The 19,700-nt window shown below is 56.7% G+C and overlaps 2 protein-coding genes across 7 annotated transcripts; both read right to left on the reverse strand.

The window, feature by feature from the left end:
- Positions 1-4: 4 nt before the first annotated feature.
- Positions 5-14,290, reverse strand: TPST2 (tyrosylprotein sulfotransferase 2). Of its 6 annotated transcripts, XM_080355156.1 has the most exons (10): positions 14,221-14,290; positions 6,703-6,771; positions 6,066-6,161; positions 5,190-5,430; positions 4,839-5,006; positions 3,529-4,436; positions 2,539-2,737; positions 1,339-1,389; positions 1,085-1,133; positions 5-489 (listed from the first exon to the last, which is right to left on the reverse strand). In XM_080355156.1, the coding sequence occupies exons 6-9, from the start codon at positions 4,362-4,364 to the stop codon at positions 1,104-1,106; spliced, it is 1,116 nt and encodes a 371-aa protein (XP_080211282.1). In that variant the 5' UTR covers positions 4,365-4,436; positions 4,839-5,006; positions 5,190-5,430; positions 6,066-6,161; positions 6,703-6,771; positions 14,221-14,290; the 3' UTR covers positions 5-489; positions 1,085-1,103. The 6 variants fall into 6 exon arrangements, with proteins under 6 accessions (XP_080211282.1, XP_080211279.1, XP_080211280.1 ...); XM_080355153.1 differs by lacking the exon at positions 6,066-6,161 and having other exon boundaries at positions 5,190-5,623; positions 14,071-14,267; XM_080355154.1 differs by lacking the exons at positions 4,839-5,006; positions 6,066-6,161 and having other exon boundaries at positions 5,190-5,623; positions 14,071-14,267.
- Positions 14,291-15,205: 915 nt separating this feature from the next.
- On the reverse strand, positions 15,206-18,884 carry CRYBB1 (crystallin beta B1; the record flags this gene model as incomplete). Its single annotated transcript, XM_080355053.1, has 5 exons — positions 15,206-15,386; positions 15,624-15,766; positions 15,898-16,030; positions 17,746-17,864; positions 18,744-18,884. 5 exons carry the CDS (start codon positions 18,882-18,884, stop codon positions 15,206-15,208), a joined length of 717 nt encoding a protein of 238 aa, XP_080211179.1.
- Between the last annotated feature and the right edge of the window lie 816 nt (positions 18,885-19,700).

Genomic DNA, 19,700 nt, shown 5'->3' on the forward strand with positions numbered 1-19,700 from the left:
ACCATAGAGCTGGGGCCGCTCTGGCCGCTGCGCCTCTATGGTTGGGCGGCCTGCACCGAGGGTGGAGAACCAGAGAGGGAGCGCAGAGCCCGGCTATTAAAACACCATTTTAATCATGTGCAGGAGAGGAGGGGGAGGGCTCATATATTAACTCTGCAATAGCCTCTGTAAGTCACGGTGAAGGAAGGGGGGAGGCCACTGGCACGACAAAGGCTCCACAGGGGCAGGACACCCGCTAATTAGACACCGAAACGCGATTAACGAGTCCGGCCGTGGCACGAAACCCCTTCCCCGCACACGGGAGCGGGTTCCCAGAGCCGGCTCCACCCGGCGCGGGACGTGCTCAGCCTTTGCAAATAAATGCAAATACATTCCGTGCGGCGGGCGTTTTGGCAACACAGGAGCAAGCAATATGCTTGGAGAACCGATTTCCACTGGTGCCCTTGCAAACTCTTCTTTGTCGGGCAACAAAAGGCCGTTTGCAGCATTCTGGAAGAAAAAAACAACACACAGGTGAGGATCGGGACCGGCTGCAGGTGCCCAATCCACGGCTGTAAAGCACCAAAACAGTGCAAAAAATAGAGACAAAAACCAGAACTGGGCACACAACTTCCATTCTCACTCAATGCTTCCCATATTTTTTTTAGTGCAATATACTGCTTTTATGTAAAAAGCAGTTTTTAAGGAGTAATTTTTAGTAGAGAAAAATGTTACTGTATGCTTTAGTATAGAGGATAACTGAGAAGAGAGAGAAAAACATCTGATATATGAACAGCAGCTTTGTTTTCCCAAACCGGCAGCAGATGCAGCTGCTTTATCCTCCCGTCCCAGGCAGGGAGTGGCTCCGTCAGCTCCACGTCCCCTTCGGAGCTCCCGTGGGGACAGGCGGTAACAACCCCCCCAAGCGGCCGATCCCGATTTTGCTGAAATAAGCACATTTCCAGAGCTCGGAAGAAGATTTTCTGAGAAATCATCTCACATAACAGGTTAATCCACAGGCACGAGAAGTTACACAAGCAAAATGCTGCCCTGGAGCAATGCGGGTGGATTTGCCTGAGTCCCAAAACAAAGCACAAGGTCTTACCTGGAAATCATTAATTTTCTTAGTGAGAAGACGATGTGTTCTGAGTCACCTAGAATAACCCAGAGACAGGAGGCTCAGCTCTAAGCTGCCATCTGCAACTCAAAGCACTCGCGCTGCATTCCCCAAAGTGAGAAAAGGGAGCGTTTGGGACACGGAGAACAGCACGAGCTGCCCAGCCCAAAAACGCCCGTATGAGGGAGGAAGGGACCAGGCACCGAACAGGGCAGAGCCCTCAAGGGACATCAGACTCTTACCTGCGGGTGACCTTTCAAAGTGGCTGGCGTTTTGTAATCCCCCTTTAAAACCTGTGGAAAAGAGAAGATTGGAGTGACCCTTCAGGGGTGGTGCCTCTGTGGACATCAGCAAATCCATCTCATTAACTGTGTCCTATGTCCCAGTGTACCTGAGCCAGCCAGAACACCCTGACAGGTGTTTATTCTACATCCTGGTGCTATATTGGGGCAAAAGCACAAGCGATTCTCCCCCTCAGCCTGGGAGTGGAGAGTATTTTTGTCTTTACCATCACGCCAGTTCTCCAAATTCACCCCGAAATAGTACTGAAAGGTCCACATCAGAGACCCAAACTGTCCTTAACCCTGTCTAGGGCACATGTTTACCCAAATCACCTGGAATAGGTCCCAGGAAGCAGAGAGAGCGAGGAGAAGCCATAAGAGCAGAACCCTCAGAGCATGGACCAGCCCCAGGGAAGCTCTTTGACCTTCCAGATCGGTGCTGATACCCGCCTGCCTACCCTGCACACAGTGCCACAGGGACTGGTCCCACCACGATCCCCTGCTCCCGCCAGCCTGACAAAGGACACCACGTCCAAGGGCAGCATCACTGGGAGCACAGCAAAGCTCAGGGAGCCTCAGCCTCGGGAGGAACCATTTCCTCCCCAAAGCACGAGGAACTCCCTCTAGTAAGCGCTGTCTGTGGCTTTGCAGCTGCTTCCAGCTCTGCTCCACGGGCATGAGTCAATACTCCAAAAAAAAAAAAGTCTTCTGCTTTTGCGCAAATGCATTACAAGTTCTGCACTCCCTTGTGACTGTGGGAGCAACACAGGGACACGGCACCGTCTGAGCGTCCTCCGGGGCCAGACTGACGTGTCTGGTGTTGCAGCTGCACTCCCAGATAACACCAGCACACACCAGTAACTTCCACAGCCCGTTGAGAGAGCTGGGCTGGGTCAGGGAGGGACAGGGCAGTGTCTGCCACAGCAGAAGAAATGACACCACCCCAAAATCATCACCAGCTTGGGCCATGCCAGGCTCAACCTCCTGCACACATCTGGTTTGACATCATCCCTGTGTAACCATGTGTCTGTTGCTCCCAGGCTCCCAAAGGAACGTTTGTTCCTCTCCGGCTCTTTTCTGATCTGGTTCAGTGCTTCTGCTCCAGGGGGCTCTGGGGGTTCAGGACCCCATCTCCAGGTCACTGCCTGTCCCCACACTCACCCTGTGCGTGTTGTTGACCACCAAGGGGTCAGGGTGGCCGTAGTTGGGGGGGTTGGCATAGGGGTCATAGCCAAGCCGGGCCAGCATTGGTGCAATATGGGCCATGTCCTGGAGCACGTCTCCCGGGATGTGCCCAATCCACTTCGACAGTGCCTCCATGTTCACCGGCTTGATAACCTGGTCTGTTGATCTTTCTATCCTGGGGAAGAATAATAAAGAAAAACAAAACAAGACAAGACACTAAGGTTGGATTTCACAGGTGTTCTGAGCTCAGTCAGAAGAGCCACCTCAACATGTCACTTCCAATGCCCAAGACATGGGTGCAGCACAAACGCCCATCGCCCTTCTCACTGCCCTCACCACTTGGGCATGACCAATTTCCACTAAGACCATTTGTACAGTTTCCTTACACAACTGATTAAATTTGGCTAAGTTAGACTTAAGCCTCCATTTAGGAAATAAGAGGAAGGTGGGGGAAGGCAGCACGCTGGCACACAGCGGGAGTGCTGGGGTGTGTCTGCAACAAGCCGGTGTTTCCCTTACTCTGCAATACCAGCACCAAACCCGGCAAGAATTGCTGTTCACTGCTAAAAGCTGCTCATTAGCAGCAAAACTAATCACAGTAAGGAGGTATTTGAAGATGGGTGGAGGGAAGAGTCATTAAAGAGCTCACATTTCAGAGCAAGCAGTTCTTTTCAAATTAGGGACCAAAATCGCTTCTGTACTGTCAAGAGATTAATAAAACTTGCTCTCAAAATCCTCGCCTGAGAAGCTGCTCTGTTGGGTACAATGGATCACTGGTATTCAAACTGTCTTCTACTCAGATACACAAAACTAATCCCAGCAAAACTGTACATGCTGTGACTTCTGCCCCTGAAAGGCATGTGCAAACACCGCTGACGTGCCCCTGCCCCTGGTTTGAGCCTGGACCTGCTCTAGTGACACTAAACTGCTCCTCGGAAAGCCGATGGCAGGAGCCGAGACACTCACTTGGAGAGCGACACCCCGCCGGGCTTGCCGATGAGCTCCTCATGGTGCAGCAGCGCGTCGCTCCAGGTGATGCCCAGGAAGGTGGTGACGGCGCGCAGGGAGCGCTCGGGGTGCAGCACCAGCTGCTCGTAGTAGACGGGCAGGCAGCGCGCCCGGCCCAGCTCCAGGCACTGCGCGTACATCACCTCGATCGCCTTGTTCCACTTGCTCAGGCAGTCCCGGTAGCTGTTCAGGTCGAAGCCAGCGATCGTCACCTTCCGCGTGATCATAGAGTGGACGGACGCCCGGCCGTCCCGAACCATCAGGAGGAATTTGGCATTGGGGAACAGCCTGGACAAGTAGACAGAGGACTTCAGTGTGAAGGGGTCCTTGTTGCACAGGTAGCGGGCCGGCTCGCCGTGCTTGGCGATCACCTCCAGGATAAAGGCCTGCATGGCGGAGTCCAGAACCTGGTCCGTCACTCCTGCCTCGTCCAGGCGCATCTTCTCCCGCCCTGACTTGGACCAGGCCTGCCGCATGGCCAGCACGCGGGGGATGATGCGGGTCTCCTCCCCGCAGCGCACCTCGGGGTGCGCATCCAGCATGGCCCGCATCAGCGTCGTGCCGCTGCGCGGGACCCCGCCGATGAAGATCAGGGGCATCTCCTTGCTGTAGCGGTACTCGACGTGGTTGGAGTCCATCACGACTAGCTCCTCGCTCTCGGGTCGCATCAGCCTGTGTCTCCTCTGGCTCAGGACCTGCTGACACTCCAGGACCTGCTGGCCCAGGTGCAGGGTCACCATCACGGCCACCACCGAGCCCACTACCAGCAGCACCCTCCTCGTGGTGACCCGCATCCTGCTGTCCCCTGCACAGGCTGCTGGCCGCGCTTCAGCGTCCAGCTACCGAGCGTTCAGCCCCACAGGCATCTGTAAGAGAAGCAGAGCACAGTTAGCGAAGAGCACAGAAGCAGAGTGCTGAAACTGAGCACTCTATCAAGAGTGTGATCAAGTGTGATCAAGAGCAGAGAAGCAGAGTCAGAAGCAGAGCACAGTCGCTTCCAAAGCCGCGACCCAGCCCAGCCCTGTGTCCAGCCCGGCTCCCCAGGGATGCTGACACCATCCCAGCCTTTCATCACCTTTTGCACTTATCAGCAGTTTCCAGGCCAGGTGCTTTCTACATAGAAGGTGACTAAAGTCTGCCTCAGTACACACCCAAACCCATGCTGTTTGCATACCCAGAATCACAGGTTTACAGCTGGAGCAACGCTTTACAGTTTACAGCTGGAGCAAAGCTCCAGGAACACCTCAGAGAGAAGGAGCCATGCATACCCAGTCAGTCCTTAAAAAAAAGAAATCTTTGGAGAGAGCTTCTTCCATCCCAGGTGAAGCCCAAACCCTCCCTGTAGTTCTCCTTCCTCCTAAAGCTGAGCTCAGGTCCGGCTCCTCACTTCTCTCAGCCACCTGCCTCCTTCCTGCATTCTCCTTAGTTTCCATGTGCTGTCACAGGGGAGGGGGGAAAGGTGAAATCCGAGGAAAACAAAATCATCGTATGCAAATTTTAAGGGTCTGAGTCAGGAGAAGCAGTTACCCATTAGAACAAAACTCTGAGAAATTCAACCATCTGCAGGCCTACAGCAACACACAGAGTCAGCATTAAACGCCCTCTCTCCAGAGACTGACCTTACAGAAAAATCCTTGAAGGCTTCATCTGGCATTAAGATGTTTTGGGTTTTCTGTGTCTCGCCAGGATCTCAAGCAGGAAGGCGGCAGTTTCTGCAACTCCCCTGCTCTGTGCCCAGCCAGGAGGGACTCCTGCACTCCCTGGCACTGTGTCCTCCCCCCGGCTCCGTTTGCAAGCCCAGGTTTTGCAATCCTCCTCTGGGCTTCCACCGTCTTTGTGATTATGTGGCCGGGGCGGGAGCTGAATGGAGTGGAAGGAACGGGACGTCCGTGTGTTTTGTTTTGCTGACAGGCCAGAGAACTGCTCCAGAAAAACAGTTTCTCCTCTCAACTCTCTCCATGAAAGAGCACATTGAGTGGCGGCCGGTGCAAAGCTCTTTAGCTCAAAATTATTTTCGTAGCTCTTTAGAACCGTGGTTAACATCCTGGCCAACCTGGTTAACATACCACAGTTTAACGGTTCCAAATGCGTGCCCACATACTAGTATAACAGTCAAAAAGTCAAATGCCAGGCCATTTGTTTAGATGTAAATCAGAAGGAACAACAAACAGCTCTTGCATTTTTGCAGCACTAAGCACTAAGACCCATTAAAAAGACAAGTGCTCATCTGCTCCTTCCTGCTATCTTGATCTGTTTCAGTCATGTAAATATATTCAAATATTCACCCTAAAAATAATTGCAAATGCCACAAGACCCATTTCAATGCATTGTAGCTGGAGCAGTCAGGATTTAAGGCCAACTGGAATAATTACAGCTCTGCAGACCAAGACGGGCTAATTAGCGGGAAAGCTCTGCAGTTTAAAAGGAGACTGATAGAGCATAGAAGTGCTCTGTTCTTTGCAAAAAAAAAATGCTTTACAGTGAGTACTTCTCACCAAGATGCTCCCAGCAGCTCCAGCCCCAGTGCCACCAAAGGGGAACAAAGGAACTCACTCATGTTGCTGGCTGGGAGCCGGTGGTGTCGGCAGCACCTGCGGGACAAAGTACCGTGTCCCTGAGATTGTCCTGCTGTCCCGGCAGGGCAGACAGCCTGGCTCCAAGAGCTTTCCGCTCCAGCACGAAACAGGGAGCTCTTGGGGGCTTCTACGGCACATCAGAGTGGGACTGAGACCCACTGCAGCTGGTGACAGGAAGCAGAAATCAAAGTCCCAGCAGCTGACCCTGGGCACCTCCCGGGAACTGCAGGACAGGGACAGGCTGTGACCCGCAGCCAGGGGCTCCGTCCCCCACCACCATCAGGGCAAGAGAGCAGAGAGCGTGGAGGAGGACGGGTGCTGGTGACAGTGACAGCAGAGCAGTGACAAACAAGGACACAGGAGGTGCTACAGGCAGAAAGTTTTCCTTATTTTGCATGCTGATCAGGCATTCATATAAACAAGGCTTAGGCCACTTCTTGTCAGCTTGTGAAGGCAATACAATATTAACATGGTGTGCACAGACACATGAAATATTCACCAGCCCCTGGCCAGCATCACCAGGGAACCCATCCTTGGGTGCTTGCCAATTGCTTACCTTCCCCCAGTACGGACATGCTGCCGCTAGCCCAGCACCATGCTGGAACACAGGTGGCCGCAAAAATACCTGATGGGAAAGAAAAGCCACAATATCAATTTGTGTATTCTTTCAAAGGCATCTGTGTGTGTGGTGACAAGCGGTGCTCTCCCCCTTGGCACCTTCCCCTGTTGCAGTCACCCTCCCAGCCTGGGGATGGTGGTCCCATTGACGCTGGTGGTGCTGGGCAGTGCTGGCAGGCAGACACGGCACAGCCGCGACTCGTTGCTGGCAGTGCTGAGCCAGAAGGAGAAACCGAGGGAAGCGAGAAGGCGGCTGCTCTTTTAGGAAATTAAGTCTCCTGGAAGGGAGAAGCCTCAGGGGACAGGAGCAACTGGGATGTGGACAAGCCAGGAGACGACAGCCAGATCGTGGCACGGTTCCATCGCACGCAAGTGACCGGCACAACAGCACATCCCAGAGGCAGCAGCTCCAGAGTTGCCCACCGCAGGTGTTGGGACAAAGGCTGACATGGGGCACAAGTCAGACTGTGGTCAAGAGTCCCCAGAGCAGTCACAGCAAAGGGAGCTGGGGCCAGAGGACTGCCCGGGTCTGGCACGGTGACAAGAAAACCAACCTCAGTGCCGGGAGCTGCCCACACTGCCCCTTCGTGCACGATGGTGTCCCGGCCTCGGAGGATGTTTTTGAGAACATTTCAAGGACAGATACTAATTGTTATTCCAGCCACCCAGGAGTCTCCTCCCCTCCTGCCCAGCTGCCATAAAACGTCATGCAGCCCCTCCACTTTAGCACTCATTAAAAAACAGAGGGAAACTCCACCCAGCAGGAACTTTGCAAGAGCTTATCCATAGCGTATGCATCACCCTCCTTCCCCTCAAGGCTTTCTGCTCAATCCTGCCCTGGCCTCCAGCCACCATGGGATTTTGGGTCCGGATAAGGCTGCAGGTTGGTGGAGCAGCAGCTGCATCCCCAGATGTGCTTCTGCAGGGCCATGAACAATCTGGTGCACAGAGCAGCGGTGGTTTAACAGCCCGGCCCCAAGACACCCCGCTCCGGAAACAACTCCAGCTCCTGCGTGTGCACAGACCGACACACATGCGCTTGCAAACTTCCTTCCTGGTGCCTCCCAGCACCACGCAAGGCCATGTGGCCACTGTGGCCGAGCGAGCACCCACTGCAGCCTCCACATCCTCCACATGCTGCTGTGCAATGGGCAAACCAGCCCCACCACCCAGAGCAGTCCCACGCTGGCACAGCCCTGTGCCGGTGCAGCCAGAGCTGTGCACCATCCCTAGTGATGAAGCAATAACTCAAATCCATTTTCTAAACAAGCAAAGTGTTGCAAACAAACAACAAAATCAGTTTCTATGAGAAGCTTAATATTATCATTGAATTCCATTCCCAGAAATTACTGCGATTAACTGAAACTTGCCCAAAAGACATAGGTGTGGCCTGGAAAACTTTAGCTCAAATCATTGGTGCTTAATAAAAGGATGAGGAACTACAAATGTCTCTGGGGCAGAACAGCAGCAGAAGCTGTGGTCAGCCAGAAATACCCTAATGCATCTAGTTCACATCTTTACAAATCAGCAAAATTTAATCACTTAATTGATAGTCTCCAGTTAACTCACACGCAGCATACAACACAAAAGGAAACACAATTTGGCTGAGGGCAATCGCTCCTGTCCCAACCTGAGCTCAGACAAACCCTGTCACCTCCAAAGGCACGTGTCCTTCTTCTGGTCTCTCCTGGTAGCAACTCGTAACGTGCATTCAAAGCACCCCATGGCTCCATGGCATGTCCCTACGCAGGACAGGGATGCTCATGATCCAGCAGCAAACAGGAAAGGGAAAAATGAGCCCCGGGAAAGCTGGAAGAGCAGGCAGAGGCTGCGAGCGAGGAGCAGGGAGGGATGGGCTGCTGGCAAGCAACATGCAGGGTGTTGCTCCATCTCAATTTCAAAGCAGCTTGAGCGAAAGCTGAACAAGATTTTAGGACGTTTGGCAAGAGGTGGCAGCCACGGTGACAGCCGAGGTTCACCCAGTGCAGCACCAGCCCTGTTGCTCCTGCTCATCCATCCCAGCCAGGATCGATGCTGCGGGCATGGCCAGGCAGCGGGTGCAGGGTCCAGCCAGGATCGATGCTGCGGGCATGGCCAGGCAGTGGGTGCAGGGTCCAGCCAGGATCGATGCTGCGGGCATGGCCAGGCAGTGGGTGCAGGGTCCAGCCAGGATCGATGCTGCAGGCATGGCCAGGCAGTGGGTGCAGGGTCCAGCCAGGATCAATGCCGTGGGTATGGCCAGGCGGTGGGTGCAGGGTCCAGCCCGCGCTGTGGGTGGCTGCCCACCCCACTCGATAGTGCGGCTGCTCACAGTGGAACAAGAGCTTTGTACAAACCTTTGCTGCAGGTGAGCAATGGCCCGAGGCTCCGGACAGGAAGAGAGCCCGCTTTTATGTGCATGAAATCAAGCTGCTGAAAGGCATCTATAGCATGCGAAACGAGAGAAAAAAAAAACCACAAAACCAAACAAAAGTGGCTTTCAGGCCGCCAAGTGGCGAGAACAGCAACATTGACAGTTTTTGCTTATTAAAGCTAAAGACACACTACAGGCCACAACCCCAGTTGCATTTACAGCAGTCAGAAGCCGATCCCAGTGAAAATACCTGGATTTTAAAGCACTTCAGGGCTATGTGTCCCTTTGAAAATCCCCAAGTAGAACAAACAGCACCGCGGTTTCCATTTCCTCTGCCAACATCATCTCAAGTGACATTGGAAGAGATAGTCAAATGACTGCATGAGGGAGTGTTTAAGCAAGTGTCTGAGCACCCAAACCACAGCGGGACTGTTTCAGCTTGCGCCTCAGCATGCAACACTCTGCTCCCCTGCAGCAGCTGCAGGGGCTGCAAACAGTGGCTGCAAACTGTGGCTCCCCGGCTCAGCAAACCCGTGAGGTGGCACCCCTAGCCCCACGCCTGGCGCACCGGCCCCGGAGGTGCCCACACAGCACGCCAGCCTGCTTGAACAGGCTCTAAATCACACGCACAAAGGACAGACAGACATTTCACAGCACAAATGCACTGCTTGTTTATTGCTTCAAGGCTGCTATGATCAGAAAAACATTTTATTACCCTGCTCAATGCCACCGTGTTCCTGAAATAAGAAAAATCCCACCAATTTACAGCTTTGCTCCGCCCGCCTCTCTTTCCAAGCACGGCGATGGCATTTTATCATCCGGCAATGGAAACCACAGCTCCCACTTCTGCCAACCTCTCCATGAGGCAACAGCCTGTCTCTCAAACTGGCTTATTAATTATGAAACTCCCGAAGTGAAAGATGCTGGCAGAGGGTGGTGAGGAAGGCACAAGCCACCGCATCCTCACAGCCCAGCCATGGCCCGACAGAGCTGGGGAAGGCGCTCGGGGGGCACTGGTGACATCGAGGGACCTAGCTGAGGGATAGGGCACAGGTGGGGGAGGGAGACCCCCCCCCCAAGCTCCCCGGTACAAGCTGCGAGGGACAGGTGTGGGGCAGGAGGGGTGTCTGTGACCCCCAGATCCACTTGGACTTTGCTTCAAAATGTCTTGTGCTAAAACAGGACAGGAGCTCCGCGCTTCCCAAGGATGCTTCTGACTTTTAATCAACCCACAGAGCTTTACCTTTGCTTAATTAGTCTGCAGACACTACCTCAGGGGACAAAGGCGAAGCAACCGCGGGTGCCACTGCAGGAACGGTGACAGACAGACAGACAAGGGGCGCAGGCAGTGCTGTGGGACCAGCGAGCCACAGTTTGTAGCCTCCATGTTAAGTCGCGGTGCTCGGTGCAAACTTGACTCTTCCCTCCCAAAACTGAACAAAGATCCCCCAGGTAAATGTAGGCAGTCAGGGCCCACCGTACATCAAGGACAAAAAGAAGTCTGAGGAACCACTAGGAAAAATACTAAGTATCTTCAAAAAAATATTTTCCAAATCCACACACGAAACTGTAAGTCACAACAAACTCCATTCTTGCACACACAAAGATCAGGATTTGCAAATAAAAGGTTGCTTCTGCAAAAGAAAACCTCAAAACCTCAAATTTGCTTAGAAAACAAAATCAAAATATTTTATTTCCCGTCTCAGCAACACCAGGAGTCCCCGGAGCCGAAGGCACTGAATGAACAGAGGGCAATGTGGGCAGAAGAACAGGCTGCACACCCCCAGGCAGTGCGGTGGGGAGGAATGCTGCTGTACCCATCGCCCTGTCCCTTTGCACCCTGCGGGTACACAGTCCTGAGCACCGACTGCCCCAGGTTCCGCATAGCAGCTGCCACAAGGGTGAGCGTTTGGCATCCTCACAAAGCCAGTAATTCTGGGAAGGGCACAGAGCGCTGCCAGCACCAACTTCAGCAATGTGAGAATACGTGGCCTCCCACACGATACAGCGTAAAGCCTGTGTGCGGGCACAGCCCCAGCCAGGATGTGCAACAACCTCCCACCAAGCCCCTGCATGGGAGAGGCTCCTCCCATGAAACCATGGATGGAAGAAAAGGAATCGGGTCCTTCCCAGATGTGCTGCTCTGTGCAAATTACCCCTAACAGCACATCCGAGTGCGTCACGGCTCAGTTCCTGTCTGCAGAAGCCCAGCTGTGAGCCCGGGCTCCTCTGCTGCCATCGATGTGCAAATGCTGGGCCACTGAGGGCTGCAGCTGCACGCTGCCCTTCCTCTGCATGCTGCTCTTCTTCCCCAACATGCTGTCCTTCCCCTGCACGCTGTCCTTCCTCTACATGCCATCCAGCAGTGCTGGCCTGCAGCCAGCTGTGTGCACAACTGCTTGGGGGTGCTGGGGGACCGGATGCTCTCCCACCCCCTTGCAGCATGTCCAGGCACAGCCAGTGCCAGACACAGTCACTCATGCTGCAGGATCCACCCCCAGCACCAAGAAGGAACAGGAGTACTGCAAAAACCCCGGCTGCTCCCTCTGCCCCGGCACAGCAGCCTGCGGCGTGCAGCAGCCCCAGAGATCACCGTCATTTCTCCACGGAGAAGCACCCCAACACCACAGCCACACGCAGATTCCCCAGTCAGGGTTTGGGCTCACTCACCAGGGAACATGCGATGGGAACCAGCCACTTGCTTAACTTCCAAGTGCTGTGGATTGAGCAACCTCTGCTGCTGCCAGCAGTTCTGGTTTGCAGACCCTGTGAGGGGCTAGGGGAGTTCCTCAGGGGACCTGCCACATGCCACACAGCTCCTACGGGCAGGGCCAGCCCCTGGCAGAGGCACCTGCACCGTGATCCTGCCTGCACCCACACCACCAGGACAGTACAAAAGGATGGACCAGGCACAAGAAGCGGGGAAAAACGCACCATTCACCTTCAGATGGGATTTTTTTGAGGAGAATCCCTGCAATACTGGAGTTTAGGAGAACTGCACGAACTCAAGGCTTGCAAAATGATATGCAGCATAGCAGGCAGAGGACAACGTGGCAAGCTTCTGCTGACCCACACACTCACTGCCCACGCTCAGAGGGCTGCGAAATCCAAAGTGAAGCACACTTTGAGGAATGCGACTGAGGCTTCCTAAACGCATCACAATTCGTCAGAAGACGCATCTGTACGGTGCCAAATAAAACCACCTGCTGGGTGTTTGTTTTCTCTCTCCAAAAATGTTTTTGACAGTCACTGCATTTTATAGCGCTCCTGCCACCCCGCACATCCCCTGAAGGCTCAGCGTATCTGTAATGCACACTGCCTTTGGAAGGAGCTTCCTAAAATAGCAACAGAAGTTATTAATACAGTTTTTAAAACCTACAGGCAGAGAACGGCAGCAGCACGAGCCTGCCCGTCCTGCTGGTGAGACCACCAGCAACCTGTGCCCTGGAGAGACCCACAGCAGCTCCCGTCTCCATGTCCCCAGCCTGGGACATCGCTGTCCCCTGAGCATGACTCGCAGGAACGGAGGAAGCTCAGAAAGCACCAGGCTGCTTGGAGGGTGTTCATCAGTGCGCCAGCAAGATCCACCAGCCCCTTCCTCCAACTCCAGCGCCTGGGGTGATTATGAATATTGGAGCTGGAAATCACACCCCAATTTTAGGGGCTGCCCCCACTCTCTGCAGGCAGTACAGCACGGCTGCTCCTGCCTACTGCCACAGGCAGGCACTGGGCACAGGCTGCAGGCAGGCACACTGCTGCAAAACCCTGCTTGGAGGAAACACTTGAACCTGCGTTGGCACTTGACAAGCCCCCCACAAGCATGCTGCAGCATTCCCAGAAAAGCAACGACAAATTTGGAAACCTGTTAGCACAAATCATTTTAATCTCTCCACTCACCCTTGCTCGGTACTGGAGCATGAAAGAAGAGCACAGCTGTGCAAAGGGGAGACTCACCGCCCATACATTAAGTACAAGCAGCTGGTGGGGCCGGGCTCTGACTCGTAGAGGAAGATGTGTGAAGGGCTTTCAAGCTGTGAGACGTTTTTTGGACGGAGCCCGAGCATGCAAACAAACACAGCAAGGGACAGAACAAAGGCCTGTGCAATGCAAAACATACCCTTCCCATGGAAGATCGTGGGCCAGCTCACGCTGCCAGCAGCACCACGGACTGTGACTCCAGCCATCAGACCCAAGGAACTCGATCTTGCTACAGAAATAGTGTGGCACTCGCATCCCTAGCATGCACCACCGCAGGGCAGTGGCCCAGTGACAGATGGGCAGAGCAGGGAGAGCAGTGATGTTTTGGGTGGGTAGCCATGCAGGAGCCCGTCTGCAACCCCCATGCTAAGGACCTGCACCCTGAGGCCACCAGCAGAACCTGCAGCTGCCCAGATCTCAGCTGCTGCCAAAACCTTTCATCCCAAGAGCTGAGGCTGATGCCAAGCAAAATCCACGGGTGCAGCCTCTCACCAAGCACTTGCCCAGGCCACCACGCTTGCCCCAGCAAAGGCGGGCAGCCTCAGGTGCCTGGACAGATGGACAGACAGCCCCAGCTGTCTGGTGCCTACTGATGGGCAGTGTGCCCCAGCCTGCTCTCCACACTATTGTGCTGCACGGCGAGGCACGGGCGGTGGAGGGCACAGCCTGGTGCTGGCTCCTAGACAGCTGCCAGGTAGCTCGGAGGTGAGGAGAGCATGTGGTAAGGCAGGAAAAAAGGAACCTGGAGCACCGCACACTGCACCCTGCGCTGAGCACCCTGTACTGTGCACCGCCTGCTGTGCACCAAGCACCCTGCGCTACCCTCCGCACACCCCGCACTGCACAGCACGGCCCCTGCATGGCTCTGTGCACCGAGCACCCTGCATCCCCCACGCACCAAGCACCCCACGCCGCTCCGTGCACCGTCCGCTCTGCACCGTACACCTTGCACTGAGCACCTTGCACGCCACCCACCTTGCACCGAGCGCTGCCCGCGGTGCTCCCAACGCCCGCTGCTACCGAGCACCGTCCGCCGCACAGCCCGGTGCCGCGGCGGGGGGACACGGTGCCGGACACGGTGCCAGGGCACACTCAGCCCCCGCCGTGCCGATCCCCCCCACTCACCGGGGCCACCGCCGCCGCCGGCCCGGAGCGGCGCGAGACGCGGCGACGTCACGCGCACGCGGGGCTGGGATCCCCGCCCCACTGCGCATGCGCCCCGCGGGCGGCACCGTGGACGAGGGCGGCTGTGTGGCGGTGTCACGCGACACGCGTGTGCCCGCAGCGGGGGTGCGTGTGCCCGGGACACGCGTGTGCCCCACGGGCAGCCCCTGCCGGGACGCGGCCCCCAGGGAGCACCGAGGCTGCCCGCATCGTGCCCGCGGCGCTGCGATCGCTAATTAGCGAAGTGGCAGCGCAGGAAAATGAGCCCGAAGGTGCTTCAGCACCTTCAGCAGGAGGGAAAGAGGGGGATGAGGCCCGAGGAAAGACGGGCAGCGCCCGAGGGGAAGCGTACTCCATGAAAGTGAATTGCTCTTTGCCTGGCTGCAGTTACCGCTGTTAATTATTTACCGCTCGGGTGAACCCCGCTGCACGCCGCTCACACACCTGCCTCTTGGCACGTACCCCCGGGAGCGCCCGTGAGCCCCCGCTGACCCCTTGCACGGAGGAGACAGGACCCCCACATGGTCCAGGCGCTCCCGGGGTGTCCCGAACCTCCCCAGAAGTGAGTGGCCCTGAGGGCTGGAGCAGCCTCCTGCCACCCCCTTTCCCGTGCTATCACTGGGGTGTCCCTTGTCCCCACCGCAGCCACAGCGTGGTGGGGGGTCCTGCCTGAGCGCGGTTCCCCTGGAAAACCACCCTCCCGCATGTCCCACCGACTCCCAGCCCCAGGCTGGAGCACAATGGAACAGCAGAGTCACCGCAGAGCATCCCACGGTTGTGCTTCTGCACCATGGACTCCCCAGCAGCTCTAGCCTTCTGATTTCTTTTTAATTTGCCTCACAAGGTAGAGTACATCCAGGGAATGTGCAATGTACAAGGAAAGTGCTGAGCAGGGGAGGTGGGGGTGCCCCACGGGGCCGGGACTCGGCGCTAGCAGGTGGCACGCTCAGTCGGAGGGCGCGTCGGGGGTGACAAAGGTGCCCTTCTGGTCCCACTGCATGTCCCGGATGCGGCGGATGGACTGGATCTGGGGCTGGAAGGCAGACCACTCATTCCAGTGTCGGAAGTCTCCGGTCTCAAAGAGGTACTGGTAGCCTCTGTAGCCAGGGTACTGATACCCAACCCAGCTGCGGGAAAGCAAACAGAGGACACCTGAGCAGGGTCGGTAGTGACAGGCAGCAGTGACATGACTGTCACACTCTTGGGAAGCTGGCAGTGCCTCCCTGCCTCCCATGCACTGGGTGCGACCCCCCAGGTGATGGGCTACATCCCCAAAACCAGCCATGTGGCACTTTCTGGCTGCTCAAGAGCCCCGAGCAGTGAGCCAGGGTGCAGGGGGGGATGGCCGCTGTGGCCTGGCTTACGTTCCACTGGGCACCTGCACGCTGCCCACACGGTCGCAGAAGCCATAAGCCCAGAGGCTGGGCACGTCATCCTCCTGGATTTCCATCTTGTTGCCCTTGAAGTCAGCAGACTCATACAGGGAGATCTTGTGGTCCTCAGCCTCCTGGGGATGACAGGGGGAAGGTGCTGGGTCGTGTGGCCAAAGCCCTGGAGCTTGCTGTAGTGAGGCATTGAGCAGCAGGATCTGGCCTTGGCCAGGCCCCGCTGGGGGCTTTCTGCTGCTAGACCACTCACCATTTTGATGGGACGCATGGACATGAAGCAGTCGCTCCGGTAGCTGCTGGACCAGGTGTCCCAGCGAGGGTACTCGCCTTTGTCCAGGATGAACATCTCCCCACGCATGTTAGCCTGCTCATAGGCCACCCAGCTGAGGAGAGGGACAGGACAGTGGGTCAGATGCCACCCAGCTCCTCTCCCGCTCAGCCAGCCTGCAGGGTGCCGGAGCTGGCCTCCCAGCACCCAGAAAGTCTGTGGGTGTCAGAACTGGCCCCACCACCCCGCTCCCATCTTTCCCCCAGGCCGGGCAAAGTGGCATGTGCAGAGCCAGCAGTTGTGGTGGAGCACGGAGCCATCAGGCTCTAAGCTCAGTGCTTGCTGGTGCATGTGTCTGAGTCTGGCAGCACACACCAGTGTCTTCCCAGTGCTCTGTTTCCTTGTCCCGAGGAGCAGGGGACCACCAGACAGCTGGTGAGCCCCCCATGCTGCACGCTGGAGCCTCATCCTTGCATTATCTCAGGACTTTGCCTGTTGTCCCTCTTGCACCACCAAGCCTGGGCCAGGGCTCGCTGATGCTGGCACACTTGCACGCTTCACTGCGCCAGCTGCAGCCAGATCTGGCATTCAGCCCGTTCCCAGGGTGCGGGTGCTCAGGGCTTGTTCAGCCGCAATGTCACCTCTTTAGCAATGCCACGAAGTGCTGCTGTGCTGTGAATGTCATGGGCTCGGGGCTCCAAAAGCCCTGGGCACTGGAACAGCCCTGCGTTTGCTGCTTCGCGTTTCCCTGCAAAACTACTTCTGCAGATGCCAACAGATATTTTCCTAACGGCAGGAGATGTGTTTTAGCACCACAGGCAGTACAACCTTACACTGACTTCTAAGGTTCAGATTGGTTGATTTTGCTGTTGTCTTTCCCTCAGTAAATTTTAGGGCTCAGAGTCTCACCACTGACTCTCAAGAAGACTCTGAGGGCACCGGTGACAGGAAAGTGACTCTGTTCTCCAAGTTTCACCCTTTCTGTATCTAGTGTAGCTTCCCAGGTGTCATGCCTGATCTTCCTGAGAGCTGTTCCATCCCTTTTTCATTTCAATGAAAGTTGGATACTGTGGTTTCCTAATAAAAACATTGTCATCAGTGCTACATGGTGTCATTCAAGGTGACCACAGGTCACCTTGCTCAGTCCCTCAGGGCTGCTGTCACGGCAAGCCGTGTCCCGTGTATCCTCCCTGCAGCACTGCCAGCCCCCCTGGATGTCCCATCCTGAGCACGGTGTGTCCAGCTGGGCACGACTGCAATGAGATGCTCTTTCAACACAAACATCATCTGCCTGTTCATTATCTGGTTTGGCAATCAGTTTTTCCCTGCCTGTGTCAACTGTTCCCATGGCTTTTGGACGTTTGCAGACCCTTTATGGCCGCTCAGCTGCCCGGTGCAGGCAGGCGTGCGGGGCTGCCTGCCCTCCACTGCCCGCTCCAGGCTTGTCCCACCGTGTCCCTGGCCACTAGCCTGGTCCAAGGCACCCACCTCCTTTCACCCTGGTGTCTCTAAAATCTGCAGGTCTCTTGCATGTCACAGGCAGGTCCAGGTGGCAGATCTGATGGTCACCTTCCCTTCGTGTTTGACTCTGCCCCCAGTGCCCTTTGCTGTACAAGTGGCCCCAGCAGCCTCCCTGCTACCCAGGGTCACCCTGCCCTCCTCGAAGGGGACCTGGGGTCCCCAGCTCTGGTCCTGCACTGGCTGTGCGCTGCTCTCTGCCCAGGCTGCAGGGAAATGTCCCTGCACGTCACAGTGTGCCCAGGGCTGCTCCTCAGGACTACCTCCCCACCTCCACGGGACACCGTCCCTGCTGTCACTGGGGTCACTTACGGTCCAGAGGTGACAATGACACTGCGCACCCGGTCAAAGCCACGGTCTGCCAGGTTTGGGCACTCGGTGGTGAACTCCATCTGCCTGCCCTGGAAGTTCTCCTGCTCGAAGACAATGATCTAGGGGCAGAGAGAAAGGTGGGATGGGGATGGGCACGCTCCGTAAGGGCACAGTAGTGCTGCATGTCCCTGCATGGGCCCTGCACACATGAACCCACTGCCCCATGTCCCCCTTGGCTCTCCAAGGCTTCCTGCAGCTTTTCAGGTCGAGTGCCCAGATAAACAGAGCTGGGCTCTGTGCAGGAGCAGCCCCATCCTGACACAGACTGAGCACAGGAAGGTTCCCCCCAACAGCCATCCATGCTCTCCAGTGGCCTCATCCTTCCCCCAGTTCTGCTGCTGCAAAGCCACATCTCCCTGTGCCAGTGCCCACATGGGACCCCAGCTGGGCTGGGAAGGACCTGCTCTTCCAGGAGCTGCATCCACACCATGGCCTTGGGTGCCTGGCACATGCAGAAATGTCTCTGAATCCCTCACATCGCTCACCCCTTGTCCCCAGCCCTGTTGCAGCACCTTGGTGGCATGCTGCCTTGGGTGGCCCTGTCACCCACACACTCCTCCTCCATCCCCAGCACTGCAGAGTCCTCACCCATGGAGGGTGACTGGAGGTAGAGGGTGGCAGCACCCAACACCATGACCCAGGAGAGAGCATTGCAGAGCCTGCAGTTCCCAATGAGCCAACCTGGCCAAGGGGAGCCAGAGCATCCTTCCCTCCTGCAGCAGCCCCACAGGGGCCCCTCCAAATCCTGCACCTGCAGAGCTGCTGCCTAGGAGGGACACAGCAGGGAGGAACAGCATCATCTGCACTCCCCTCTGGCTCTCAGAGGGTACTTCCCCCTGGGACACCTGCAAACACCTCCTGCCAACTGCCCCAGAGATGCTGCTGCCATCCCTCACCCCCCAACCATGTCTCTGCCCGTGGGGAGCAGCAGTGCTTACCCTGAAGGCTTCTGCATAGGGTTCCTCGCCCTTGCTGTTTGCGATGGGAGCAGGGTCGAGGGATGGGGCTGCCGCTGGGGCCGCCTTCTCCTTCTCCTCTGCAGCCTGGCCGGGAGCAGCGGGTTTTGTGGTCTCAGACATCGCGGTGTTGGGCTCAAGTCTGGGACAGGGCACCAGACAGAGATGGCAGCAGCAGGTCAGAGGGGAAGCACAGACATGGGCACCCACCACCTGCCCCAGCCGTCACCCTGCACTGGAGATGGTTGCACTGGGATGGGGGGCTCAGCAATGGGGTGGGCAGCTGGGGCCAGGAGAGAAGCTGTGGGAAGGTTCTCCCGGCAGGTACAGGCAGGGCTCCTGCCTTCCCCAGGAGGATGCAAGAGCTCCCAGGTCTCCACACACTCCATCTGTGGGCAGGAGAGCCCCGAGCATGGTCCCACCACTGCTGGGGTACCCAGGACAGCCCTGTGCCCCAGTGCCCAGCCGGGCTGGGGTCTGATGCTGCACCAGGTGCTGGGGCTGTTCCTGCAAGGGATGTGCCCAGGAACCTGGCTGGGGACTGGGAGAGCCCTGTTTTGCATGTGCCCTCCAGCAGGCACCTTGCTGGTGGCCCCGCAGACAGCTGTCACCAGTGGCTGCTGGGGGAGCAGAGGGTGGTGGGATGCTGAGCACCGGGGTGCCCCCAGACACAGTGACCACAGCAATGGCCATAGCTGAGACCCTGCATTCCCTCTCCCCCCCTCAGGTCTGGCTGCAGCCCGGTGACCGGAGACTTTGTCCTCTTACCTGGGCAGCTGCTGCTTCTTGTTGGAGTGAGCGGGCTTGTGTTTCGGGGTGCAGTGAGGCCCCCACTTTATAGCCTGGCAAGGGCAGACCCCCAGGCCGGCGCACAAAGGAACTGCCAGCTCATCAGTGTCTGCGTGGCCGCCCAGTCATCACATCCTGCAAAGCGCTGGG

This window comes from Nesoenas mayeri (assembly GCF_963082525.1).
Source record: "Nesoenas mayeri genome assembly, chromosome: 17".
Classification (NCBI taxonomy): domain Eukaryota; kingdom Metazoa; phylum Chordata; class Aves; order Columbiformes; family Columbidae; genus Nesoenas; species Nesoenas mayeri.